At 39.7% G+C, this 23,551-nt stretch overlaps 1 protein-coding gene across 1 annotated transcript in view; it reads right to left on the bottom strand.

Moving 5' to 3' along the window:
• Positions 1–352: 352 nt before the first annotated feature.
• ANKH (ANKH inorganic pyrophosphate transport regulator) overlaps positions 353–23,551 on the bottom strand; it is a 98,484-nt gene continuing 75,285 nt past the window's right edge. Inside the window, exons 6-12 of the mRNA XM_054381707.1 lie at positions 23,001–23,135; positions 19,230–19,322; positions 15,133–15,228; positions 4,410–4,539; positions 3,466–3,589; positions 2,807–2,906; positions 353–622 (exon numbers count right to left, since the gene is read on the bottom strand). Coding sequence (XP_054237682.1) covers positions 506–622; positions 2,807–2,906; positions 3,466–3,589; positions 4,410–4,539; positions 15,133–15,228; positions 19,230–19,322; positions 23,001–23,135 — 795 coding nt within the window. The 3' untranslated portion in view covers positions 353–505. The remainder of the gene's footprint in view (positions 623–2,806; positions 2,907–3,465; positions 3,590–4,409; positions 4,540–15,132; positions 15,229–19,229; positions 19,323–23,000; positions 23,136–23,551) is intronic.

Raw genomic sequence — 23,551 nt, 5'->3', positions numbered from 1 at the left:
AAAATAAAGCTCTGTATTCCAAACTTCTTTTCCTTTACATTTCTCATAAAGAAAAGGAAGGAAAAAGAAAGAGGGGAGGGAATAGAATTATGGCAGTAGCACTGAGCCAGTGGCATGTGAGCGTGTGTGAGCGTGCAAGTGCATACATGCGCACGCACACACACATGCGCACAAAGAGCAGGGCTTTGGCTGACAAATGCAGATTGTCCAGAGAAAGTGGATGCATAAGTAAGGAAGACTCTACAGTGATGCAATTGTATCTTTTATGTTTGCATGGAGTGAGAAAACAAATTCAATTGAAAAGAAAAAAAAAAGCAAAGACCTCTTTTTAGGTCCCTCATCAGTGAGAGCATACTCAGTATGCTAGAGAATTTATCTGAAACCTTTTAAATCAAGGCCTCTTTATTACAAAAATAAAAACGAACAAACAAAAAGGTATGAGAGACGACAAGATGCTGAAGTGTCACTCCAATCATCCCTGCAGAGAACAATTGCATCTCATTTATTATTCATTCTCTTCTCTCATTTCTACGATGTCTGTCATTTCTTCTGTGTGAGGCATGTCGGTCATTGCGGAGTCTTCACCTTCTGTAGCTGTTTCATTCTCGTTCCGCTTCTTTTTCTGGATTGGAACAAGCATTCAGAAATCTATCAGTAAGCTGTGCATGAACACAGTCTTGCAAACTTTGGGCACTGGGGGAAGTGAGGTGGGAATCACGGGTTTTTTTAGAGTATGTTATTAAAAGTTAAAATATTTGTGTTATCTTTGTGGTGTGTCACTAATAAGTTGGTTTAAATTAGAAGGTTTCTGTAGCCTTCCTGGAGCTCAGCTTTCTCCTCTCTAACATAAATGCAATAACAGAGGAATTTCTTATGCTAAGCAATATCCAAAACTGGCTTCAGCATGACTGGAGGGAAGTGAGCAGCTGGATCTTTTACATCACAGACTTTTATGAAAAAAAAAAAAGAAAAAAAAAAAGGAAAGCAAACATAATATATGAGAGAAGATAAGCTGCTCTAGCAGGGGAGACAGAGGTGGCAACGTAGTTTCTCAAATGTCAAACTTCAGGAATTTTACAGAATGTGAGCGTTTTGTCTTTTCTTGGTATTGCTGATCTGCCGTGATCCCTCGCCACACCAAGGCACCAAGGTCACATAATATAAGTATTTTTGGCTAGCAGGAGGGCATTCAAGAGTCCTATGATTCATCCAGGATGTCCTGGATTAGTAAAGCTAAGAAGCACTCAGCCCCACTGCAAAACAAGTTGAAGCATCTGTTCCTTATTATCCATTTCTCAGCAGGATGACTAGTTTTACAGAAAGCACTTGTACAGCTGACAAAAAGTCCCCCACAGGTATTAATGATTCAGCTGAGTTGGGCATATCAGAGTTCCAAAATTTCAGAGACATCTACATACTTGATTTGCAGCTCTCAAATGTCACCCACTTATTCCCACTATGGGTAATGTATACAGGTTATGTATACAAGTTAATGTATACAGGTACTGGTAGGCTCTGCCACTGTCACGATGGCTGTTGAGCCAATGTTGCCATCTACACACTAATTCTGTTAAGGGAATAAATCAGGTGGGCACCATTATTATTACTCCTACCTGCAAAAAACTAAGCACCACATCCCTGGCCAGAAACACTGTAAGAGCTACTACGGTAACAAACAAGCGATGAGGAGGTTAGTCCAAACAGATGTGTTGTGAAACCACAGGCCAAGAACAGCCATTTCAGTGCTTCTCAAGAAAAATATGACAGACTAATCATGTCAGAGATCAAGATTTCTGTTTTCTTATGAACCTTGCACACTTTGTTCGGTTGCTGTGGCCTGCACATGTCAAAGCTCAGTTCATTTTTTTCCAATATATGGCTTTCAGACATTCCATCTTCCATATCTTTTTGTTAAAAATAGAAGTAGCATTTACTATCTAGTCTAATTCAAAAAGAACAGAAGTAAACACACAGATTATATCTTTTGCTCCCATTCACAGAGTCTAACCACATCTTTCCTGCTTGTAGTTGGACCTGGAGTCCTACACAGTACCTTGGACATGTAACTGAAGGACTCAGCATGCAGGTACTGTGATGTACCTAGTCACCTAGCCAATATTTATCCTGTGTTTGACTTAATCTAGTGGAATATTCTTTGAAATACATGTATCACGACTACTCCATACAAGCAGGATTGCAGTGTGTCCAATATGGAAAAGTATGCCTATGAGAAATCACTGGCTGTTTAAGTATTTGTAAACTCTTATCCTCTACTGCTGCAGGAATATATTTTGGGTTAAGTCACTTCTGGAGATGGCAAAATCAATAAGCAACTGTACTTTTTGTCCATTTTTAGCAGAGCTGGTTTCATAAAGAAATACAAATTTACATGTAGATCTATGTATACATACATATACATGTACACATAAATAAGCTTGGCTGCATAGATGCTATGTCTACATAAAGAAGCTATGTTGTACTGTAGTAGCAGGTCTACAGTGCAAAGCAGGTGGTGGTAAGGACATGACATCCATGTTTTGAGGAGCAAGAGGCTTAATTCAGACCACTGTGTCCCACGGCCTGATTTCATGGCCTGAATGCCTACTAGCAGCTGGAGGGCACCTTCTAGTCTTATTTCAACCCAAAGAATTCTAAAGTCACACACTCTTTGAGACTGCACAGGGAAGAAAAATCACTAAGTGGGGATGCTGGGGAGTTACATTTCAAAAGTGTACTCTTTGTTTTAACTAAAATCCATTGTATTCATCAGCTGCTTTCACTAGGTTCTGCAGAGCCTAATTCTTACCTGTTTCTGATAGACATAACAGGCTGCTATTGCAACCATGGTGGATTCTCCTACAAAACCAGCTAGAAGGGATCCTACTCCAAGAGTGGCTCCATGAACTCTGTGGGTGGCATAAAAAGAAAATAGTCATGGTTGTGTGAGAATGCATGATTTGTAATTAAATTTTCACTGGTATAATAAACCAATCTGTTGTTAGAAATATTTCCTTCAAAGACATAATATATTGGCAAAGATAATAACTGGTATTTTAAAGGACTCTTTTTGGTATGGTTTCTTAATGGCTTCATGCATAGTAAAAGAAACATATTCTGAATCAAATTATGGACCAGGAATTTAAAGCCCTGTACAGAGAACAGAAAATTCGATTTACAAACGATATTCCTCCACTAGCTTTCATAGCAGAACATTTAATAAAACGGAAACTAATTCCCCTTAGGACATGTTTTTGCCTCTTTGGCACTTGCAGATTTTTGCAAAATCATGCCTGCCTCTGGAGCAACCACAGTTGTCAATGTTTCTTTTCCAGATACGTTACTTAGGCTTTTTATTATGTTTAGTATTTGGGGAAAACATTCCGAGCTATGCAAATTCAACCACAAAGTGGCAAGGAACAGAAATGCAGAGGACAGCAATCAGTTTTGTGGAGAATAATGATTTACCCCAAGTAAGGCAGCACAATGAGACTAGTGATGAGGACGATAATTCGCAGCACTGAGCTGGGTGCCAACACAAATGTCTTCTTCAGAGTCATCAGCCAACCAGTCAAGTGTGCTCTGACAGTCACTGTTCATAAACAGGGGAAGGAGATGGGGAGAAAGGGAGGCAAGAGCAGTAAAAAAAAAGTCAGTTATCTCGTAGGAAGTTTTTTCATGCAGAGCACTGTTCAAAAATAACCATGGTGATGCTTGTTTCTGGTAGTTTTGCACACTGGGAAATCCTACTAGAAACAAAGATCTTGACTTCAAATTGCTTTAATATACTGATTAAAAAAAAAGAAAAAGAAAAAGAGACATTTATGGACAGTAACTGTTCCTAAAAGCTACCAGTCTATGGGATTCTGTTTTCCTCATTAACAAAAACCTATAAATGTTTTGAGTAAAAACATTTTCATTATTGCTGACAAGCTTGTCTCTCTTTTGAATAGTGGCATTAATTTATTCTATATTGTTTATAATCTGATAATATCTTGAAAAGTTACTGAGTCTGGCAGCAGCAGGGGAGACTAAGGGAGGTGATGACACCATGGAGGTGGTTCTAGATGCTACTCTAAATAGATAATTTCAGAATTTCAGTCTTGGCACACAATTATTGCTACTGCCATCCATATGCGTGTGTTCTTGCTTAACTATAACAGACAGAATACAGGCTTTATTTTTGACAGTCAGAAATTTGCTTAATGACAGATTGCTCTTCCTGTAACATTTGTATCTTGACTACTGAGGTAAATAGTCTTGCTCTACACTAGCTTCAATAAAAACAGTGTTGTTTATGCTAGGTGTGCATATAGCCACTTCTGTATGTACAGCCATGCCTGACTCTATGACCATGACTCACAGTTGGTTTGATTTTGAGGTTACAGAGTTTTTATTTTCTTATTTTTTACCTGGAACTGGAAAGAAGGAGAAGATGCGCAATGGAACAACACACAGCTCTGCAAAAGCGAAGTCTACTCCAATTATGTCGACTAAAATCTTCTCTGACACATTGGGCGTCCAAAACATCACAAAACATAGCTAGACAGAACAAAATTAAGAAGTGTTTATATTTCAGAAGGGAAGCACAACAAAAGACACAACCTTTTGGTCTAAAACATTTGTTTAGTGATGGGTAGATAACTCTACTGATGTTAAATATACACACAGTGTATTTAGCTTGCATTCAAATACGTAGCACATGTGTACATAAGAGAGGTATGTTAGCTTCAGAAGTAATTCCTACTCTTTATGGTGCTCAAACCAAGACTGATGCATATGGAAAGAGTTTTTATGATGTCTGCAAATGGCTGTACTCAAATGGCCTGTTTAAAAAAAAAGAGCAAGAAACTTGATTTTTACAGTACTTGCTCTGTTTAAGACATCCATATTTCTACATAGATTCAATGTTGTAGTAATGAAATATTTTAATCTGACCTAAGGCTGGGGGTTTAAACACGCTGCTGATACCAGTACTGTTGGTCTGTATGATAGCATATGTACGACGGCAAGGCAAAGATGTTCAGCATAGTCCTGCAGACATGGTGCCCTCAGGCCACAAATCCATTAAGTCTTGATCTTTTTATTAACGAATATGCTGCTTAGTCCATACATGATAGGAAAACTTACACAGAAACCCTGCAACAAATGGCACAGCAGTAGTACATGCTGTGTAATTTTTTGATCAATACTGAGGCAAGGCTTCAGCTTGAGTTGAGAGAGCTGTTGGCAGCTGGCAGGTCCAGCTTCAGTTCAAGGCACTGAAGAACAGTGCTGACAGACCTTACAGGACTTTTCCTGTAATAAGGGGTATCTGACATGTTGTTATTTAACTGGGTTTCATGAATGAAAAAGTTGTTTCTTCCTCTTATTGTTACAGTAAAGCAGATGTTAAGGAAGTGAGCTGATGGAATAGGGCAAAACTTGGGACGTTAAATGCTTTGGCACCTCTCTTGGCAGTTAACAAACCAGTGTACCAGGTAAATCATGCACAATGGGTGTACAATCTGACAGTTCTGCAAGACCACTGTAAGACTCTCTATAACCACTCTCTTATAGTATAACCTACAAGCTAGTATCATAGTATCTAGCTCTTCTCCTTTTATCCAGTTGTCATATCCCTACATATTCAGATGACTTTTAAAGCTAGTTTTTGAAGTCCTACCACCTTCAGGACAGCTCAGATTTCATTCTCATTCTTTGGTTGGGTGCCAGAGATTGTCCTTTCTGTTTAGCCTGCAAGTACTCAGGCTCCGAAGTCCTGTGACTGAGTGGCCTGTGAGAGGTCTCATGTTCTGACCACCTGAGTGGTGAATAAAACATTTCATCTTCCTACAAAAAGGCTCTTCAGTTTTCTTCTCCACTTCTTAGGGTAGGAGCCACTATTTTCTTTTCACAACTGAATGTTTCACTTACTAATTTTATGTTGTCTTGCAGCGTATCTACATTACCTATACAAAGGATAATATGCAGAAGAAAGTAAGAGCCAAAGAAAAAGAAACTGAGCCCCTCCCTGGGGCTCAGGCACTCTCCATAAGCAGGTGTCCTTACTTTCCTGTGGAACCTTGCTATTCTCAGCCAGCAAATTCACCGTTTAGGCATTTTACATGGTTACACATCAAAACTCAAAAGGCTGTTCATGAGATCATTTGGGATGCTGCATGATTCACGAAATCACAGAATGTTAAGGGCTGGAAGGGACCTCCAATCCCCCTGCCAGAGCAGGATTCTATGTTTGAGTTTGGATGCTAGTAATTCTTGAAGTACTTCTTGAAAACTAACACTCTTACTATCTTTTAATAGGTCTTGTAACTCCTGGAAGCTATTTCTATTTATTCTGGTGGCTAACAAGGGATTACAGAGACTTGCTACATAATGCATTATAATAAATTATGTTAACAGAGGCTATTGTCATGTAGATAGTAATCTGCAAGGTGACAGACTGATTTGCTTTTTGGCATTTTTAGAAAGACGCCTGCCTTTTGTGACGTTAATTGATAAATGTAAGGCACAGAAGAGTATTTCAGTGGCCTATGAACAGCATTTTTAGACTTCAGTACAATCTCTGGGTAGAAGGAACTGCCTGATGACAAAGACACAACATGGCTCTATGCTCCTCAGAAAGAAGCAATGAAGTCCAAAATGGGTGATTTTAAAAAGAGATTAGACATATACTATCCTAGAGTAAGACTGGAATGACAGATTTTACCATGGGGAAGAATATTGTTAACCTGTCAAAGGTTCCTCTGATGAAATATTCATATTTTTCTCGTGCAAAACAGCTCTCAACAGATGTTTCCTACCATTTGTTCAACTTGCTATACTTGCAGAAATATTGCTATCCAAGAGAGGTGCTTCACCCTCAAAATATTGTTCTTGTATTGAGGATTTCATCTTAACTAATTTAACCCATGCCTTTTTCATGACCTCTCTGTTCCCATTTATGATATGTGGTACCCAGAATGGGCAGAGGAAATCTACTTTACACCTTAACAAACACGTCAGCTTTGAATTGTACCTTAGGTCTTCTGGGATACTAGCAGTTATCACTTCTATTAATATTGAAGAATGTAAGTCATATAAATCAAAAAGCAGCCTGTCTTACATAGTCCAATCTCCTCATTTGCCAAACATCTCCATGGCCTCCTCTTTGTCACATAAACATAGTTATGGCTCCTTTCACAGCTTGTATCACACTTACAAGATGATCTGATCTTGCAGATGTGTTTGCAAGTTGAAATAATATCTCATTTTAACTTGCACCAGTGTGAAAAAATGAACTTGACTCTGTTCAACACCTTATTTGGCAAGATATTGGGAAAAAAAGTTGGATTTGTTAGTACTGTTCTTATGGCTACTCCAAATCCATACCTTCACTGACCTTGAAAATTCAGTTGTCTAAATGACTATGTAGCTAGTCACTAAAAAACTTACTTTAGCATTTATCTTCTGTATTTTTATGAAGAAGAGCAAAAGTAAAAACAGTTTTGCACTGTTAACTGCTAATACTGAAATTATAGTAGTTATTAGTTATACCCCTTTTCTGACTACAGCTGGAGTGTATTTCTGTGATGAATATAGCTGTGCAACAGAATACAAACTCCTAATACAACCTGAAGCACTCATTTCACTATGCAGTCTTGGAAGTAGTTGGAATAACATGGAAAATGTTCACCAGGGTTCTTAAAAGGGATGGAGACCCAACTACTATCAACTTACACAAACAAAGGATTTTACATTTATTGAGGACCAAGAAATTAAAAAATCTGGGTTTTATCATACAGACATTATTCCATGTTGATAGGAAATAAAAAATAATCACGTGAAAAACTTGTTGCCTTTAAAGACCTTTTTTTTTTTTTTTTTTAAATAAGCACACTTCTACAAACAATCATAAAGTTATCTGGAAGCTGTGGAGGAACTGCTGGGTATGGTATAACATTACAGACAAGCACAACCGGCTAGCTGAGGAAGCTTGCTGCAGAGTCATATGCCATTTTTGCTGTAAATCATGTCAGAGAGCAGTCTTTGCACAGCCAGCTCAGTTTTAGCAGTCTGAGTTTATGATACACAGCTTTAATGACAATTAAAAACAAATATAAAAAATTATCAGCTCAAATGGAGGCAGTGAAGGTTCCTGCAGTCTGATGCTCTGTTGAGATATCTCATGATGATGTGCTCACATCTCCTGTAATTGTGAAGTGGGCAGGAAGCGGGTCATTTTCTTCTGTGGGAAAGAGAAGGCTTTCAGGACCAGACGGGCCAAAGCCCCAGGGTCCCACTGCCATGACCTCACAGCTGACTCTGCTCTGAGCCAGAAGCTCGACCTGATGGACTCCTGAGGCTCTTTCAACCTAGGCAAAAACCCCTGGATCTGTGTGCCGTAAAAATGTCAGTCACATTTGAAAGTGGTTTGTCATAACGCTGGTGACTTGAATGACAAGAACACTCCTAGCTATTATCCCTCAGGCATGTGCAAATCACTACAGATTTCTGTGAACTCTGTGTTTTGCAAAGGGTGGTCTAAAGCTGAGAACAGCCATCATAAAATCTGTCAAGCAGCAGGGGGAGCAAATGAAACCCATAAACTCTGTAAGTTCACATCCTCTCCTCATAGAATTGGTTTCCACACATCTGTGTCTCCTCCCACCTCCCCCAGCTTTCCTTACAGTTTAGAGTAACAGAGTGCAACATTATTCAGAAATGAAGCTAGGTCCAGCAGCTGCACAATATATTCACTCTCTGAGAGCATTAACATGATGCCATATCTGCTTTCCCCTTAGGTGCTGTTGACAATACTTTGGTGGTATTTTTCAGGCAGGGTGGGGTCACTAAATTGTTAAACACAGCCCCTGTATCTCACCATTGAATTAAGCTGCTGTATTGTGCATAGAAAACAGGCTATTTTCACTGGGTACAGATTCACTTTTAAAAAGCTTGAATAAATCAAAGCTGGCAGATTTCTATGCTCTCTCTGAAAACTGTTAATTTCACAACTTAGTAATTTTCTTCTGTCCTGAGTTTTCTGCAGCCCTCACTGCTTCCTACTTTGATTACAGAATTTGAGCAGAAGCATGCTGCAGTAACAATTTTTGACCCTTCCTCTTCTGCTTGCTCCAGTCACTTATGCAGAATAGACTCTTTGTGCAAAACCTGAACAATCACAAAGGAGATGTTAGTCTCCACCTCACTGGGGCAAATAGAAATCCTTTGTTCCAGGACAAAGGCTCAGTGCAGTACCATGGATGGGACAAGGATCTCATGAGCATTTTATAAAGTCAGCCTTTGGTGGTTCAGAATCTTCCTGAGCAGGCAAGAATGCTTCCACTCATGTTTGAAATAATATTTTACTGAAGCAGGAACTAAACTTGACCTTTTCAAGGTAAAAAGCTTCTTGAGGAACTGTCCACCAATGTGTCATTTTCTAGTTGTTATTTTTGTATCATCAGTCTGAAGATACAAAAAGCAATGGGCTTTCTCTTTGGCACTAAATCTCTCATATTTCACCACCCTCCCCTCCAGTCATTCCTCCTTTCCCAATTCCCAGAATGGCCCTGGTGGGTCATCTTCTGAATGTCTGCTACCAGTCATGAGCACTGAGATGGGTAAGTGGGATGGTTTCAGTGCTGCATGTAGGTTAGTTGTAAAACACAGGGAAGAACACCTAAATTAAGGACCTCAGAAACCACCACTTTGTTCTGAAAACGCTTCTTTCAGCTCATGACCTAAACCCCAGCACTGGCAGCCTGGAATGTATATAGCCATCAAAGCTATGCAAGTTGTAATAATGGAGTGATTTTCTCTGGTAGCAGCCCTCACTCAATACACAGCAGAAAACTGGGGCATCAGTCATAAGGAAATAGAAACACTATTTTATTGTTCCCTTTCCAGCATCTCAATCACTTGATACTTTGCTAAAGGTTTTTTAAGTGAGAGTAATGGAGCAATAATGCAGTAAAACATCTGATAGTATCTTGCACTGGATGGAATTTGTGAATCAGTTTGCTCTGCTCTAGGCTGTTTACCAAACTTCAAGTGTGTACACAGAAATCTTCTCACACTGCTCAAATGCATGAAGACGAGGGCATAAATTCTACAATTTTCTTGGTACCTGACAATCCAATACCTGATTTCACACTAGTAGTGGTAATTTACCTTATTTTCTTCAGGAAAGGGGGGAAAAATTAACTGCTTTTTAATGGAAGCATATTCACATATACTGTTTGTGGCAAATGCGACTTTAAAGTACTTCTGTGTATGCTCTCTGGCTACAGTGAAGCTGCCTAAGGCAGGTAAATATTAAAGATAATTTCATGTCCTGACTGCAATTCACTGTGTCTCAGCTTTGAGATAAAATTCTTTGGGTTTTGAACCTCCAATCATGGAAACAAAATGAAGTGCACTATAGTTCTGTAGGTATTGCCACTCATTATGTGCATCTGTGGTGGTTACATGTCAGCCTGTGTGGCACTCTAGACACTAGCTTTGCAGCTCAGAGGCAGATGACTAAATGTCAGTCATGTGGCTACCAGCAGCTAACATTAGCCAGGGAAAATGACCTGACCTGACTGCAACTTGTGTGTCATTACAAAAGACTTGAGGAAGAGCCCAACTGGGAAACAGAGACAGAATGAAAGGGAAAAAAAAAACAAAACAAGAAAGATAGGAAGAAAGGAAAGAAAGAAAGGAAAGAAAGAAAGAAAGAAAGAAAGAAAGAAAGAAAGAAAGAAAGAAAGAAAGAAAGAAAGAAAGAAAGAAAGAAAGAAAGAAAGAAAGAAAGAAAGAAAGAAAGAAAGAAAGAAAGAAAGAAAGAAAGAAAGAAAGAAAAGAAAGAAAGAAAGAAAGAAAGAAAGAAAGAAAGAAAGAAAGAAAGAAAGAAAGAAAGAAAGAAAGAAAGAAAAGAAAGAAGAGAAAGAAAGAAAGAAGAAAGAAAAAGAAAGAAAAAGAGAAAAAGAAAGAAAAAGAAAGAAAAAGGAAGAAAAAGAAAGAAAAAGAAAAAGAGAAAGAAAAAGAGAAAAGAAAGAAAGAAAGAAAGAAAAAGAAAGAAAGAAAGAAAGAAAGAAAGAAAGAAAGAAAGAAAGAAAGAAAGAAAGAAAGAAAGAAAGAAAGAAAGAAAGAAAGAAAGAGAAAGAAAGAAAGGAAGGAAGAAAGAAAGAAAGGAAAGAAAGAAAGAAAAAGAAAGAAAGAAAGAAAGAAAGAAAGAAAGAAAGAAGGAAAGAAAGAAAGAAAGAAAGAAAGAAAGAAAGAAAGAAAGAAAGAAAGAAAGAAAGAAAGAAAAAGAAAGAAGGAAAAAAGAAAGAAAGAAAGAAAGAAAGAAAGAAAGAAAGAAAGAAAGAAAGAAAGAAAGAAAGAAAGAAAGAAAGAAAGAAAGAAAGAAAGAAAGAAAGAAAGAAAGAAAGAAAGAAAGAAAGAAAGAAAGAAAGAAAGAAAGAGAGAAAGAGAAAGAAAGAAAAAGAAAGAAAGAAAGGTAATTTGGCAGTAGCTGTTCCCTACATGCTGCCTTGGTAAACCCCTGAATTCTGCACTGTGCTGTCTGAGCTCAAAGACACTGCCACTGTTCTAAGGAAAACCCTTGCTGAAGTGCAGCCTATTTGCTGTTATTCCCACTGGGTGTAGCAAGGTTCCCTTGAGCTTCTCAATCCTCACACAGCCTGCCCCTCTACACAAGGCTCACAAGTGAGGGAATGCTCTGCCCTGACAGAGCAAACCTTTGCTGCAATGGAGAAATTCCGAGATTTTTGCACCTTACTGAGATTGACACATCCCACAGCCAAAGGGTTGTGTGCTACAAATGCATCAGTTTTCTTTCTTGGGAGCCTGTGTCTTCATTTAGTTTACAACAGATCTATCACTGAACCAAAATCTTTAGTTCTTCAACAGCCTTATTTGGCAAGGACAGCAAGACTGGCATTTAGAGCAGTATATCTCCTTCTATATGGACAGAAGTGGCAATGAAGTAACATAATGGCAAGCAGCATTACATGTACAGTCTTTAAGCTGAGAGTTAGTTACCAAGCATGTCTTATTTTCTGAAATAGGAACCAGTTCCTTAATTGTATGGGAAAAATTCTTCAGCTGAGACCCTCCCTTCTGCTATATGTCAGCTACAATCAAAAAACAGCTGTTGCAAGGAGTCACTACTTACTTACAAGCAATGTTCAGTTCTGGGCCCCCCACTACAGAAAAGACACTGAATTGCTGTAGTGTGGACAGAGAAGGGCAACAAAACCGGTGAAGGGTCTAGAGAACAAGTCTTATGACAAGTGGCTGAGGGAACAAGAATTGCTTAGTCTGGAGAAGAAAAGACTGAGGGGAGACCTCATTGCTCTCTCTAAATACCTAAAGGGAGGTTGTAGTGAGGCAGGGGTTGGTCTCTTTTCCCTAGTATCAGGTGATAGAACAAGAGAAAATGTCTTGAAATTGTGCCAGTGGAGGTTTCAATTGGGTATTAGGAAAAATTTCTTTATGGAAAAAGCAGTCAGGCATTGGAATAGGTTGCCCAGGGAAGTGGTGGAGTTACCCTCCCTGGAGGTATTCAAGAAACATGCAGACATGGCACTTTGGGACACGGCTTAATGACCATGGTGGTGTTAGGTTGATGGTTGCACTCAATGGTCTTGAAGGTCATTTCTAATCAAAACAATTCTATGATTCTATGACTCTGTAACAGCTTGAGCCGCAACGATGTCTACTGAACTTGTGTGCTGAAGCATTTGCAGACTCAGACCCTCATACCAAACTGAGTCTTTAGAATTTATGTATCTATAATTTTTGCTCTGTCTGTTGACAAGGCAGTACTTTGCACTAACCGTTGCAAAGACCAGTGAGCAAAAACAGAAACAGGAAAAGCTATGAACCTCAGCACTGTTTCTAGTACCTCAGTGCAGACAAGTCTCTCATGATGAGCTTATGAAAGAACTGCCATTGAAAGTACTACGGAGAAAGTCTGGGAAAAAAATCCTGTGAAGCTACCAAACAAAAGCCTTGCAGTAATTAAAAATTACTCTGCAGAGGATGGTGATGGTAATGTGAGAATCTCATGATCTATCAGAACTCAAGTAAGCTGACAAATGCCCAGAAGGGTTAAGAAAATTGTCAGTTCAGAGAAAGCTTTGAGTCTGAAGTAGTATTCTCAGAACAATTTATAATGGAAAGCTTTCCCCTTTGTGGGTCTCTAACAACACTGGCAGACTTCAAGTCGGGCACAGCACACAGGAAAAATCTCAAGGTGTGTGACAGTAGGTAACATGAGTCACAGAAAGTCTCCAGACAATGGCCAATTTCCTATGTGCTCTAGGAAATACAAGTTAGAGCAAAACCTATCAGCCCCTAAGCCACATGAAGAAATGTAAATCTTAAATTTAGTGAATGAATAGACAGAAGAGATATCACCTTGGTTCATGCAATCCTGTCTTTGATAGTGGCCAGTTGTAGCTGGAAAAAGTATAGGAAAAAAAGAGCAGAAGAAGTCTCCTAATTCAGCTATTGCCAGATTGAGTTGCTCCATTTTCAACTATGAAATAAGACAGAGAGTACCACATTACACTTTCTCAGCCTAGGACAAGCTCATGTACTATAAGGTTTCCTTCATGCATAGGCCATGTGTGAATCAGTCCAAAGGCTCTACAGTTAAGTAAAAAGGAGAGGGAAATTATGTTAGCCCTCTGCTACTCAAGGAAGTTTGTGAATGTGGGGAGAATAGAGGTAAAAAGTAGTCAGGTGTCCCACAGAAAGTATGCTGCACTGGGGATAAAGAGAACACCTGCCTGCTACATCAATAGATTCAATTTTAGGACTCTGAGCAGCATCATATTCTAAAAAATTGCATCATTTACCAGTTATTTTTCTAGTGTAAGAAAGGAATTTTTCACTGAGAAACTTACTTTCTAGGTTCCCCTTGGCTTTTGTCCTGCTCGTGCAGGTGCTGAGGAAAGGAGCTGTCATGGCCCTAAGGACATAGTCCCTGTCCCTGACCATCCCTGACCCACTTCTCAGGGCCCAGGGTGCCATGTCAGTCCCCTGGAGCTGTCCACCCCTGCCCCAGCAATGCTGCAGGAGGGCAAGTCTCCAGCTTCCCAGAGCCTTGCCCTGCTTGGCCATAGGTCTCACATACACATCCCAAACTGGCCCCAAGCTGGCTCCATCCTCAGGGAGGTGCTTGATGCCAGAGCTGGGGCTACCCTGGCTTCCCTGCTGGGGCAGGCTGGCCCTGGCTGTCAGACACCATCATGACTGACCCTGACAGTCCTAGTGCCAGTGGTGCCGTGAGAGGAACCTACACGGATCACAATCTGCTAGTGACTGTCACAGAGAGACGTGGTTGCTAATGCAAGTCCACCCCAAAGGGTGAGGGGGTGGCTTTGACCAGCTTCAAGCACTAATGTAAATCCATTGCATGTACAAACAGAAGTTGGAATGACCTTGGTTATATGACCTTGGTTATATGCTCCATTACTTACTATGATTCCCCAACCCCTTCATGAGTTTTCTCGTACAACTGCCTGTTTGTTGCTAAGAAGCTTTGTTCAGAAACAGTTTTCTTGGGGAAGGTGCACTGCAGGTATATGTGCAAACTGGTTATTTTGAAATGCTGCAGACTGAGCAGATTTTCCCTCTGAATATCAGCCCCTTGCACTGCCTCCCAGCACAGAGAAGGCTTTATGTAATTTTGCCGATGTCAGCACCATCTCTGAGATTGCCTGTTTTTGTTCCAGAGTAAACAAAAGCAACATGCATGAAAGTACCACCAGAATGGAAGACCAGTGCCATACAAGACAGCAAGGAACAACTACTGCAGTTTTGACATGTGCTGCCTTTCCCACCGTTCACAGTGGATGAAGGATGCATGGGAACATGTTGCCATCCCACTGCACAAGACATACAATTTTTCATTTTCCTGACATGCTGGTTACCAGAAGTTTTATTCAATTAAAAAAAACCCCAACAAACAACAAAAAAACAGATATCTGATAGCTCCAGTACTATGACTACACTCCCTACTCCAGATAAAAGCAACAGAGCTTCATAAGACAAGACAACTCACCTTTCTTGAACTGCTAGTGCTTTTAGCATTAGGTAGAGGAGATAATTTTCTGGTTGAGATGAAAGCCAGAGAGTTGTACAAAGGTTTCTTACCGTTAAGGACAAAGCCATGCAAACAAAAGTGAACTTCTTGATATGTGTTGCTGTGACGGTGCTGTTGGTGTTCACCAATTTATTGCTGGGGTTATTCTAGGGTAAGAGAAAGAGATAATGAACATTAGCTTGGCTCCAGATTACTGGGAGGCTGATGACATCAGGGTCATGTGTTGGCCCTGATTGACTGTGCCCATGCATATCTGTGTTTGCTTTTTTGCTTTTTGAGTATTTTGTACCACCACAGAATATTTTCTGCTTAAACTGACAGCAACTGTTCCTGTGGTCACTGAGGGCTGAATAATCTCTGTACTTTTCTAAGGAGTAAGTCCTAGTATACAAATTCAGCTTTGAAAAAGGGTGGTATCTCTTTCTAAGGAAACTCCACCTCTTTTTTTTTTTTTTAATCTCAGTTTAAATTATTTAACACATTTTTACAGAAAAAAAAAGTATTTCATTGGCTTTTACCACTTGGCAAGCACCAACGCAAGAACCCTTACTGATCCAATTAGATAAACAGGTAATATAAACACAGCTCCTGAAACAGCTGGCTCCATTAATGCAGTTTAATGAACAGAACATAATTAGGGCTATTAGATGTTGTCCCTTGAACGTGGGCACTGTACTCACACAGCAGCAAAGTTTTACTTAAAACAACAACAAAACCCCTCTTCCAAATGAAGCAGAAGACTTAAAATTGCCCTCAGGGAACACATAAAACAAATTAAATGGTCTGTGAGAGGATGGGGTATCAAAAGCAGAGCACCATTAGGAGCCCTATAGCAATAGGCTGTTGGGTCATCTACTGCATTTACCCTGGGGCTGTTTGAGATACACAGGTGCCATAGGATGTAGCACAACATTTATTCATCCTCAGTGTAACTCACCTAGGTATCTGTCCCACGGTCAGCATCCTTTACTGAAGTTACTTGTAAGAGAACTTACGCAAACACACCTTGGGAACTGACAAACAATGTGAATTCTGGGAAGGGCACACTTTCACACACATTCAAGAAGCTGATGCATGGCTCAACTAACAAGACTGAAAAACAAGGAGGAAGGAAGGCACACCCAAATCCAGCCATTCAAAGGGGCTGTGAAGAAAAGGGTCTCTTGTTTGTTCCTGCCTCACTGCTGTTAACTCTAACCTTGCTCTCTTCTGCCCTATGCTCTGGCTCTTAACAACATACTCTTTATTTCTATCTCTTCCACACTATTTAGTTCTTGGATCAAAACACTATGCAGATTATCAATATCCATTCCCATCCATCAATCAGATGTTCACAAGTTCTCTCACAGGTGGTGTTGCTTGGAGTAAGATGGTACAGTCCATTAAGAATAACAGCACTATTATCATGTAAAACAGCAGAGCAGGGAACTTGGATATATCCACTAGGACTCCAAGGCCTTTCTCCATGGAGCTGCTTTCCAGAAGGATGACCCCTAGTCCGTACTGGTTGTCCTGCTGGAAAGCAGGTCTGTGGAGAAGAACGTTGGAGTTCTAGTGGACAGCAAGTTATCCATGGAACAGCAATGTGCCCTTGTGGCCAAGAAAGCCAATGGTATCATGGGGTGCATTAAGAAAACTGTGTCCAGCAAGTCTACAGAGGTGCTCCCCACCTCTACTCTGCCCTGGTGAGACCACACCTGGAATACTGTGTCCAGTTTTGGGCTCCCCAACTCATGAGAGACAGGGATCTGCTGGAGACAGTCCAATGAAAGTCTATGAGGACAATTATGGGACTTGAGCATCTATGAAGAGAGACAGAGAACTGGGCTGTTAGTCTGGAGAAGAGAAGGCTGAGAGGGGATGTTATTAACATCTATGAATATCTGAGGGGTGGGTATCAAGATGAAGGGGATAGTCTCTTTTTCATGGTGCCCAGTGATAGGACAAGGAACAATGGGTACAAACTAGAACACAGGAGGTTCCACTTCAACACGTGGAGACACTTCTTTATGGTGAAGGTGACAGAGCACTGGAACAGGCTGCCCAGGGAGGTTGTGGAGTCTCCTTCTCTGGAGACTTTCAAAATCCACCTGGTTGCATTCTGGCACGGCCTGCCCTAGGTGATCCTACTTTGGCAGGGGGGTTAGATTAGATGAGCTCTGGAGGTCCCTTCCAACCCAACATTCTGTGATATGCCTGTTTTCTTGCAAGAAAATCAGTGGTAACCCTTAACCTGAGTGTAATTGCTAGGCCATGAAATTGTTCTATACACAAAGTCTCGTAAATGACTGAAGTAGGACCCTGCATGTCCCTTACAAACATGAACAAAAGTAATGATTTCTCTGTGAAGAAAAGCATCTGACTTCTCCAGCAGAGCCACTGAATAGGGCCATACTATCTGGATCCCAAATCCCATCAGTCAGTTAAGGCAATGCAGAGTGTTTCTGATAGCCACCAGCACTCCCAGCTTTCTGAGCAACTGACAAAGAAAAATGGAAATGGAAACTGTTTCAGCATCTGAAAATCACAATGGAGGCTTTAGAGAGTCTGTAAATAAAAAGTGCTTCTATCCAAAATCTTGTGAGAAAGCCTTAGCTTAAGGAAAGGCACAGTGACATGTGAATGGTGTGTGACCAGGGGTAAAGCAATTCTCACAGCAATCTAAAAAAACCCGGTGTTTGTTTCTGGTTTGGTATTTATTGTCTAAAACATGCAGCTAAAATTCCCATTATATAGTTTTTCAGCAGAGATAAACTGTACCTATCTGTGCTTTATGCTAGCTTTTTCTTCCTCACATTTTTTTCACAAGAGCTCTATGAGAAGCTTTTAAACTGAAATAAACAGACAAATCATGGTCTACCCTGTCACTACTAAAGTTGTCAGCACATTTTCCACCAGCTAAATGAGACTTGAATTTAGGAGTCTTAATTGCTACTAATTTTGCTTGGCAATACTGCATTTGATTGCAGCTCATAACAAATGAGGTAAGCAGCCCCTGTGTTTCCTGTCCCAAACCATTTTTATCTTGCTTTTATTGGTTTTGCATCTCCAGTTATTTTTCAGCAGCATGACCTCTGAGAAACCCTAGATGTTGTATTTTATCTGACAGGTCAGTATAGCTGTCAGTTTAGGCATGTTAGGACATTATGACCAATTTTATTTTTCCTTGTTTTGTCTTTAAAATCTCTTTGGAAATATGGTGGATCATATCAAACAGGGCTTGCTTCAGTTAGGTACATCCAGAGCAAGCAAACATTTCTTTCATCAATATTTGGAACCAGAAAGTTCAGTTACTAATTGGTAAATAAAAGGCAAGAGAGGATTTGGCATTTGAATTTGATTGCCAAAGGACATGACTGTTCTTCAGACAACATAGGAGCTAGTGAGTCCCAGTTCTAAAACCGATCAAAAAAAGTTTAAACAAAATTAATTTTTGTTATATATTTACTCTGTGCTCAGTTCCAGGAGCAGTCCTTGCATTCTTATCTAATCACATGATTTTCCATTAAAAATCTTCATCATCTTGGTCAGCTAAGTCAGTACCACTAAAATAATGTATGTTATTTGTATTACCGACTGTCTACAAAAGGTATTACGACAAGCAAATGAACCTAAACACATTCAAGAGATAATGCAGAATCTGGAACAGAGATGTGAGCTTGCTCACTCACTTAATGAGGAATCACTACATCATAGTAAGAATTTGAGGTCTTTCTTTAATCCTTAAAAATACAGCACCTATCTATTCAAAAGGTAGCTTACTACCTTGTAACACAAAGCCAAGGTTAAAATAATAAATCAGTTAACAGCTTGAAGCTATCATAATAAATTCATTTAAACTAGGATTTAAAGAAAATCTTATCAGTGGCACAAGGAACAATAGCCATCTAAAGCAAAAGTAAAGAGAAGCAAGACAATGGATGGTCATTAATACAGCTCTATTTCATCTTCAGTTGGTTTATTCTTTAAAGAATTTGTTACATGTGATTATGGAAACACGAACTCTCTTCCTATTTCTTTGATAGACATTCCTCTGACATCACTGAAAGTCACTCCTAAATTAAAATGCTGTATTAGAGAAAGAGTAGGACCACATATGTGAAACCATACGTAAGGAATTTATTTCACCCCAAACGTGGGCACTCACCTTGTCAAAAGCAGGGTATACTGCTCTTATTTCTGTCAGCCAGCCATATGGCATGTGTCCCACAGGATATGTAGCTGTCAGAATTGCCACTGCCTATGAAGAGACAGGAAAGCATGAACTTCAAACTTCTAGACAATTAAACTGTCATAGGATGCCACTTCCCACCAATACCACCACATTGACTTTGACATAGTGAGAAACCAGGCAGGTGACTCTTTCAGAAAGACCTTCTGAGTAGCTATCATTTGGCCCAGTGTTTTAAGCTTACAGAATCTTTTGTGCCATGAAGCTACACTACTGAGCTTTGTTGTTTCACCATTACTCTGATATCTTGGGATAATAATTACTTGACCTGGTGTGTGTCTCTCAGTCAGCCAAATACCTCCCTTCCACATTACTCCTGAGATGTTTTACCTAGCTACCTGAGTAGCAGAATGCCTTACTGCTTACAATAGCTTTGGCTTGTATTTAATAATTTTAATTTATATACATTTTACTTGGTTGTTTCCAAGTACAACAGTAAGACAGACTACAGAACAGTAGGTTTCAGTGGCTGACTTTGGACATCAGACTGGCAATTCTGAGGCAGGAGGTATTTATGAGCCCCTTTCCCCTCTTTGGTCCTCATCAATGAAAATCAAACAAAAACAATTTCAGATGACTATTTTTATCACAACAAATATCTCACTGCCTGCAATGTAAAAATAGGCCCTTTTACACTTTCACAACTGCAGTCCAAAAGGTACCTCAAAGATATCAACTCTCCCTGTATACTGATGTATGAAAGTCCCAAGGAAAACTCCCCAGGACTGAATGAGCTTCGCCCCCTTCCCTTGGTGAGTGGATAATCACATATCTGAATATATACATATCCTTGAGTAAGCCTTGCCCTCTTTTCAGTGAGTGATCCCCTTTGAGTACTCCTGAGTGGGAGGTTTCCCCTTTTTTGAGTGTGTGTACACATTTTGAATCATCTTTCTAAAAAGGAATATTCCAAAAACTTAAGAACTATTTGTGCAGTATTCTATCCTTGCCTGACATCTGAATTTCTAAATAACTTCAGTCCATCAGAGTGTGAGTAATTTTTGCTTGGAAGAAATCTGAATTTTTGGCAGCTACTGCCATCTGTTTTGAGGGAGACTCCTTGACAAGTGGTGGATGAAAAACTGGATACGAGCCCACAATGCGTGCTCGCAGGCCAGCAGGCTAATCGGATCTTGGGCTGCAGGGCCTGTTGCGACAGGACATGGGGAGATGGTTTTAAATTAAAAGAAGGTAGATTTAGCCTAGATATAAGTGAAACACTGGAACAGGCTGCCCAGAGAGGTGATAGATGACCCATTCCTAAAAACACTCAAGGTCAGGTTGGATGGGACTTTGAGCAATCTGATCTAGTTGAAGACGTCTCTGCTCATTGCAGGGAGGGTTGGACTAAGCTGACTTTTGAAGGTCCCTTCCAACCCAAAACATTCTATGACTATGAGTTTGCTGATGTTCCTGATTTCTGAAGAAAATGTACTTCCTGACTTTCATGTAGGAAGTGTGTTTAGGTAGTTCTTGCAGCTCCTTGGAAATTTACTGTCACCTCAAGTTTTCCTAAGAGACAAAGAGTGCATCTGTACTGAGAGTTGCCTCATTCAAATCGCCTCATTCTCTTAATTCTAGAAATCGAAGTGTTTGCTTTTTGTCTTCTGCTTCAGAGCTGTGACAATCTACCTAAATTCAGGTTAATTTTAGATCTGGCAATGGTAGCATTAAGAAAAAGCTTTTACAGATACTTCTGACTCTGTCTCACTCCTAAATGTTCTCTTGGTTATCTGAGCCCATTTTACCATTACATATGTAACTACTGTCTTTGCTTGGTTAAAAGATTTATACAAATCATGTACAGAATACGTAGCAAGCTAATTTATTCTCTGTGATGTTTAAAGAGGGGGAAAACTAGTGCTATCCACAAAGAGGAAGACAATGGGATAGATTCTTCCCTGTAACTAATAACTTTAATAATGTTTAATGTACCTTGAAAAAGTCATTGGTCCAGTGAAAACAAATTGGAATTTTATGACAATACCCTTTTTAACTGCAACCCCCTTCCCTATTATTGTATTTTCAGAAGAATTTCCATCTGTATGAAACTTAACTAGGTTAAATTAAGTAAGAATTATAACAGATATTTTGTTTATTTTCACAAATGCCAAAAAGACTGTTAAAGAAAACATTATCACACTGCCAAATATAGTATGCTAGATTCCACTTGAATTAAATTATTGAAGCTTTTAGCAGTGGTTTTTCTTTCAGTATTTTTCCTACATCGGTGGGATCCCAAAATATGTGCATAAAAGCCTATCTAAATGACCAGAACTTGTATTTCACAATTGAAAGCTCCATCAAAACCAACACCAAAAAAGCTACCCCAATCAACATAACTGTGCTGGCATTCCAAAGGAATTGGCTAATTGTAGAAGGGTAGGCGATGGAAGGGCCCTCTGGAGATCATCAGGACCAATGCAGGAGGACTTGCTGTGCTCACGAATGTGCTACAGTCTAACCCTTCAGAGGGACATCCTGCTCACAGTGATAGTTTCTGATACTATTGAACAGGAGGCCTATAAAACTCCTGTGTAGACTCCAGACACTGGAGTTATCCCTGTTTCCAGCACCTCCATTTTCAGAGGCACTTTTTTGGGAAATCACAGAAAGTTGAAATGCGACCATTACCATTAGTGTAAAAAGGCCAGCAAATCACCAGCTATGATATATATTTGGAATCATCCTAATAGCAACAAAACATAACTGGCTAGGCATGAAATGTCATGTATCTAAAATCAAGACACCAAGAAATACCTCTGCTAAGCTGGTCTGGCTCCCCTTGTACTGAGACTGCTATCAATGCATCGACTGATCCCTGATATATATATGTAAGAGCTTTATGTTTCCTAAATTCTCTCTCCACAGCTGTTTATTTGCAGTCACTGGCAACTCCTGAGCGAATGAAATACACAGAATCACTTATGACAAATTAGTAGTGATGAGAAAACATTCATTAGGTATCAGCTGTTGATTTTTCCTATGTATTTAGTGTATTACAGCTTTGATTTTCCTATACAAAAAACATGAGAGATTTTCTAATGACTACATGCATCTAGACAACCTCCCACTGGCAGCAAAAGCCCCCCCAGACTTCTTAAGAGAATAGGTCAGCTCATGGTGAGCAGTGGTGAAGACTGCATTACAGTTAGAAGTCAGTTCCCATCAGCTACTCCAGACTACTGGAATGACCTGAAATTTTCAAGAGAAACAGGGTGCATTTCATATCCCAAACCAGAGTTTTTAAATGTTCTTCCTTATGTTTTCACCCTATTCTGTGTGATGCACAAACTGCTAATAGTAATTTCATGTGAGTTTCCATGGCCATAGATACACATAACAGGAAAGAGCAGAACATGGGACTACTGACAACTGTCCTAAAATCTCTGGGATCTGAATGCTCCCAAGCATATGTGTCTACATGTAGAGCATGAAAACCTGAATATAGGAACTGTTTAGGGAGAAAAATTCTACTGATCTTGTTGAGAGTGAGGTGTCACTGGGCCTGGCAGAAATGCTCAAGGTAAGAGTCAAAGTGGCCTTCTTTCCAGTAGATAAAGAGAGCACTAAACAGAAATGTACTTAAGACAGTATTTTTCTTGTCAGTACTGCTGAGAAGAGAAACAAAAAAGTAACTCCACGTAAGTGAGATTTTGCAGTAATGGAGAGCATTGACTTTCCTACCTCTGTGGCTGCAGAACTGCCACCTAGGTCCCGGGAGACAAAAAGGTTGACAATGGGTCTACTTATTCGCTGAGTTGCCAAAATTAACGCCAAAGGCCACCAGAAACTCAGCATCTTCCTTATTGTAGCTTCTCCCTGTAACACATAGGAAAAAATATTTTTTAAAAGTGTGTTTGGGAAAAAAAGCTTCAGAACTGAACCAAAAGAACAGAGAAAGATTTTTTTCTCTTCCCACCCATAGTCAGTACATTCATTTAAATAGTTTTCAGTACCAGAAGTCTAAAATATTTTTACTTACGTCAGTAATACTGATTCAAAAGATGCTGTGTCATGGATCTCAACAAATAATGCATAAGGTATCTATCTACCTAATTTGTTCTGGCTACCAGATGAAAATACGTGACAACCAGTATGACATTTAAAGAGGAATTTTTAGACCTTCTTCCTTGTTAAATAAGGTGTCCACTTAGTTCACGTTGTGCTGTCTTACAACTCAGTACAGAGCTCAGCACGAGGAGTTTTAGTAGACAGCACATCCATACCATGTATAA

Source organism: Indicator indicator, chromosome 6 (genome assembly GCF_027791375.1).
Source record: "Indicator indicator isolate 239-I01 chromosome 6, UM_Iind_1.1, whole genome shotgun sequence".
NCBI classification, from domain to species: Eukaryota; Metazoa; Chordata; class Aves; order Piciformes; family Indicatoridae; genus Indicator; species Indicator indicator.
This window is presented reverse-complemented; position numbering and strand designations above follow the sequence as displayed.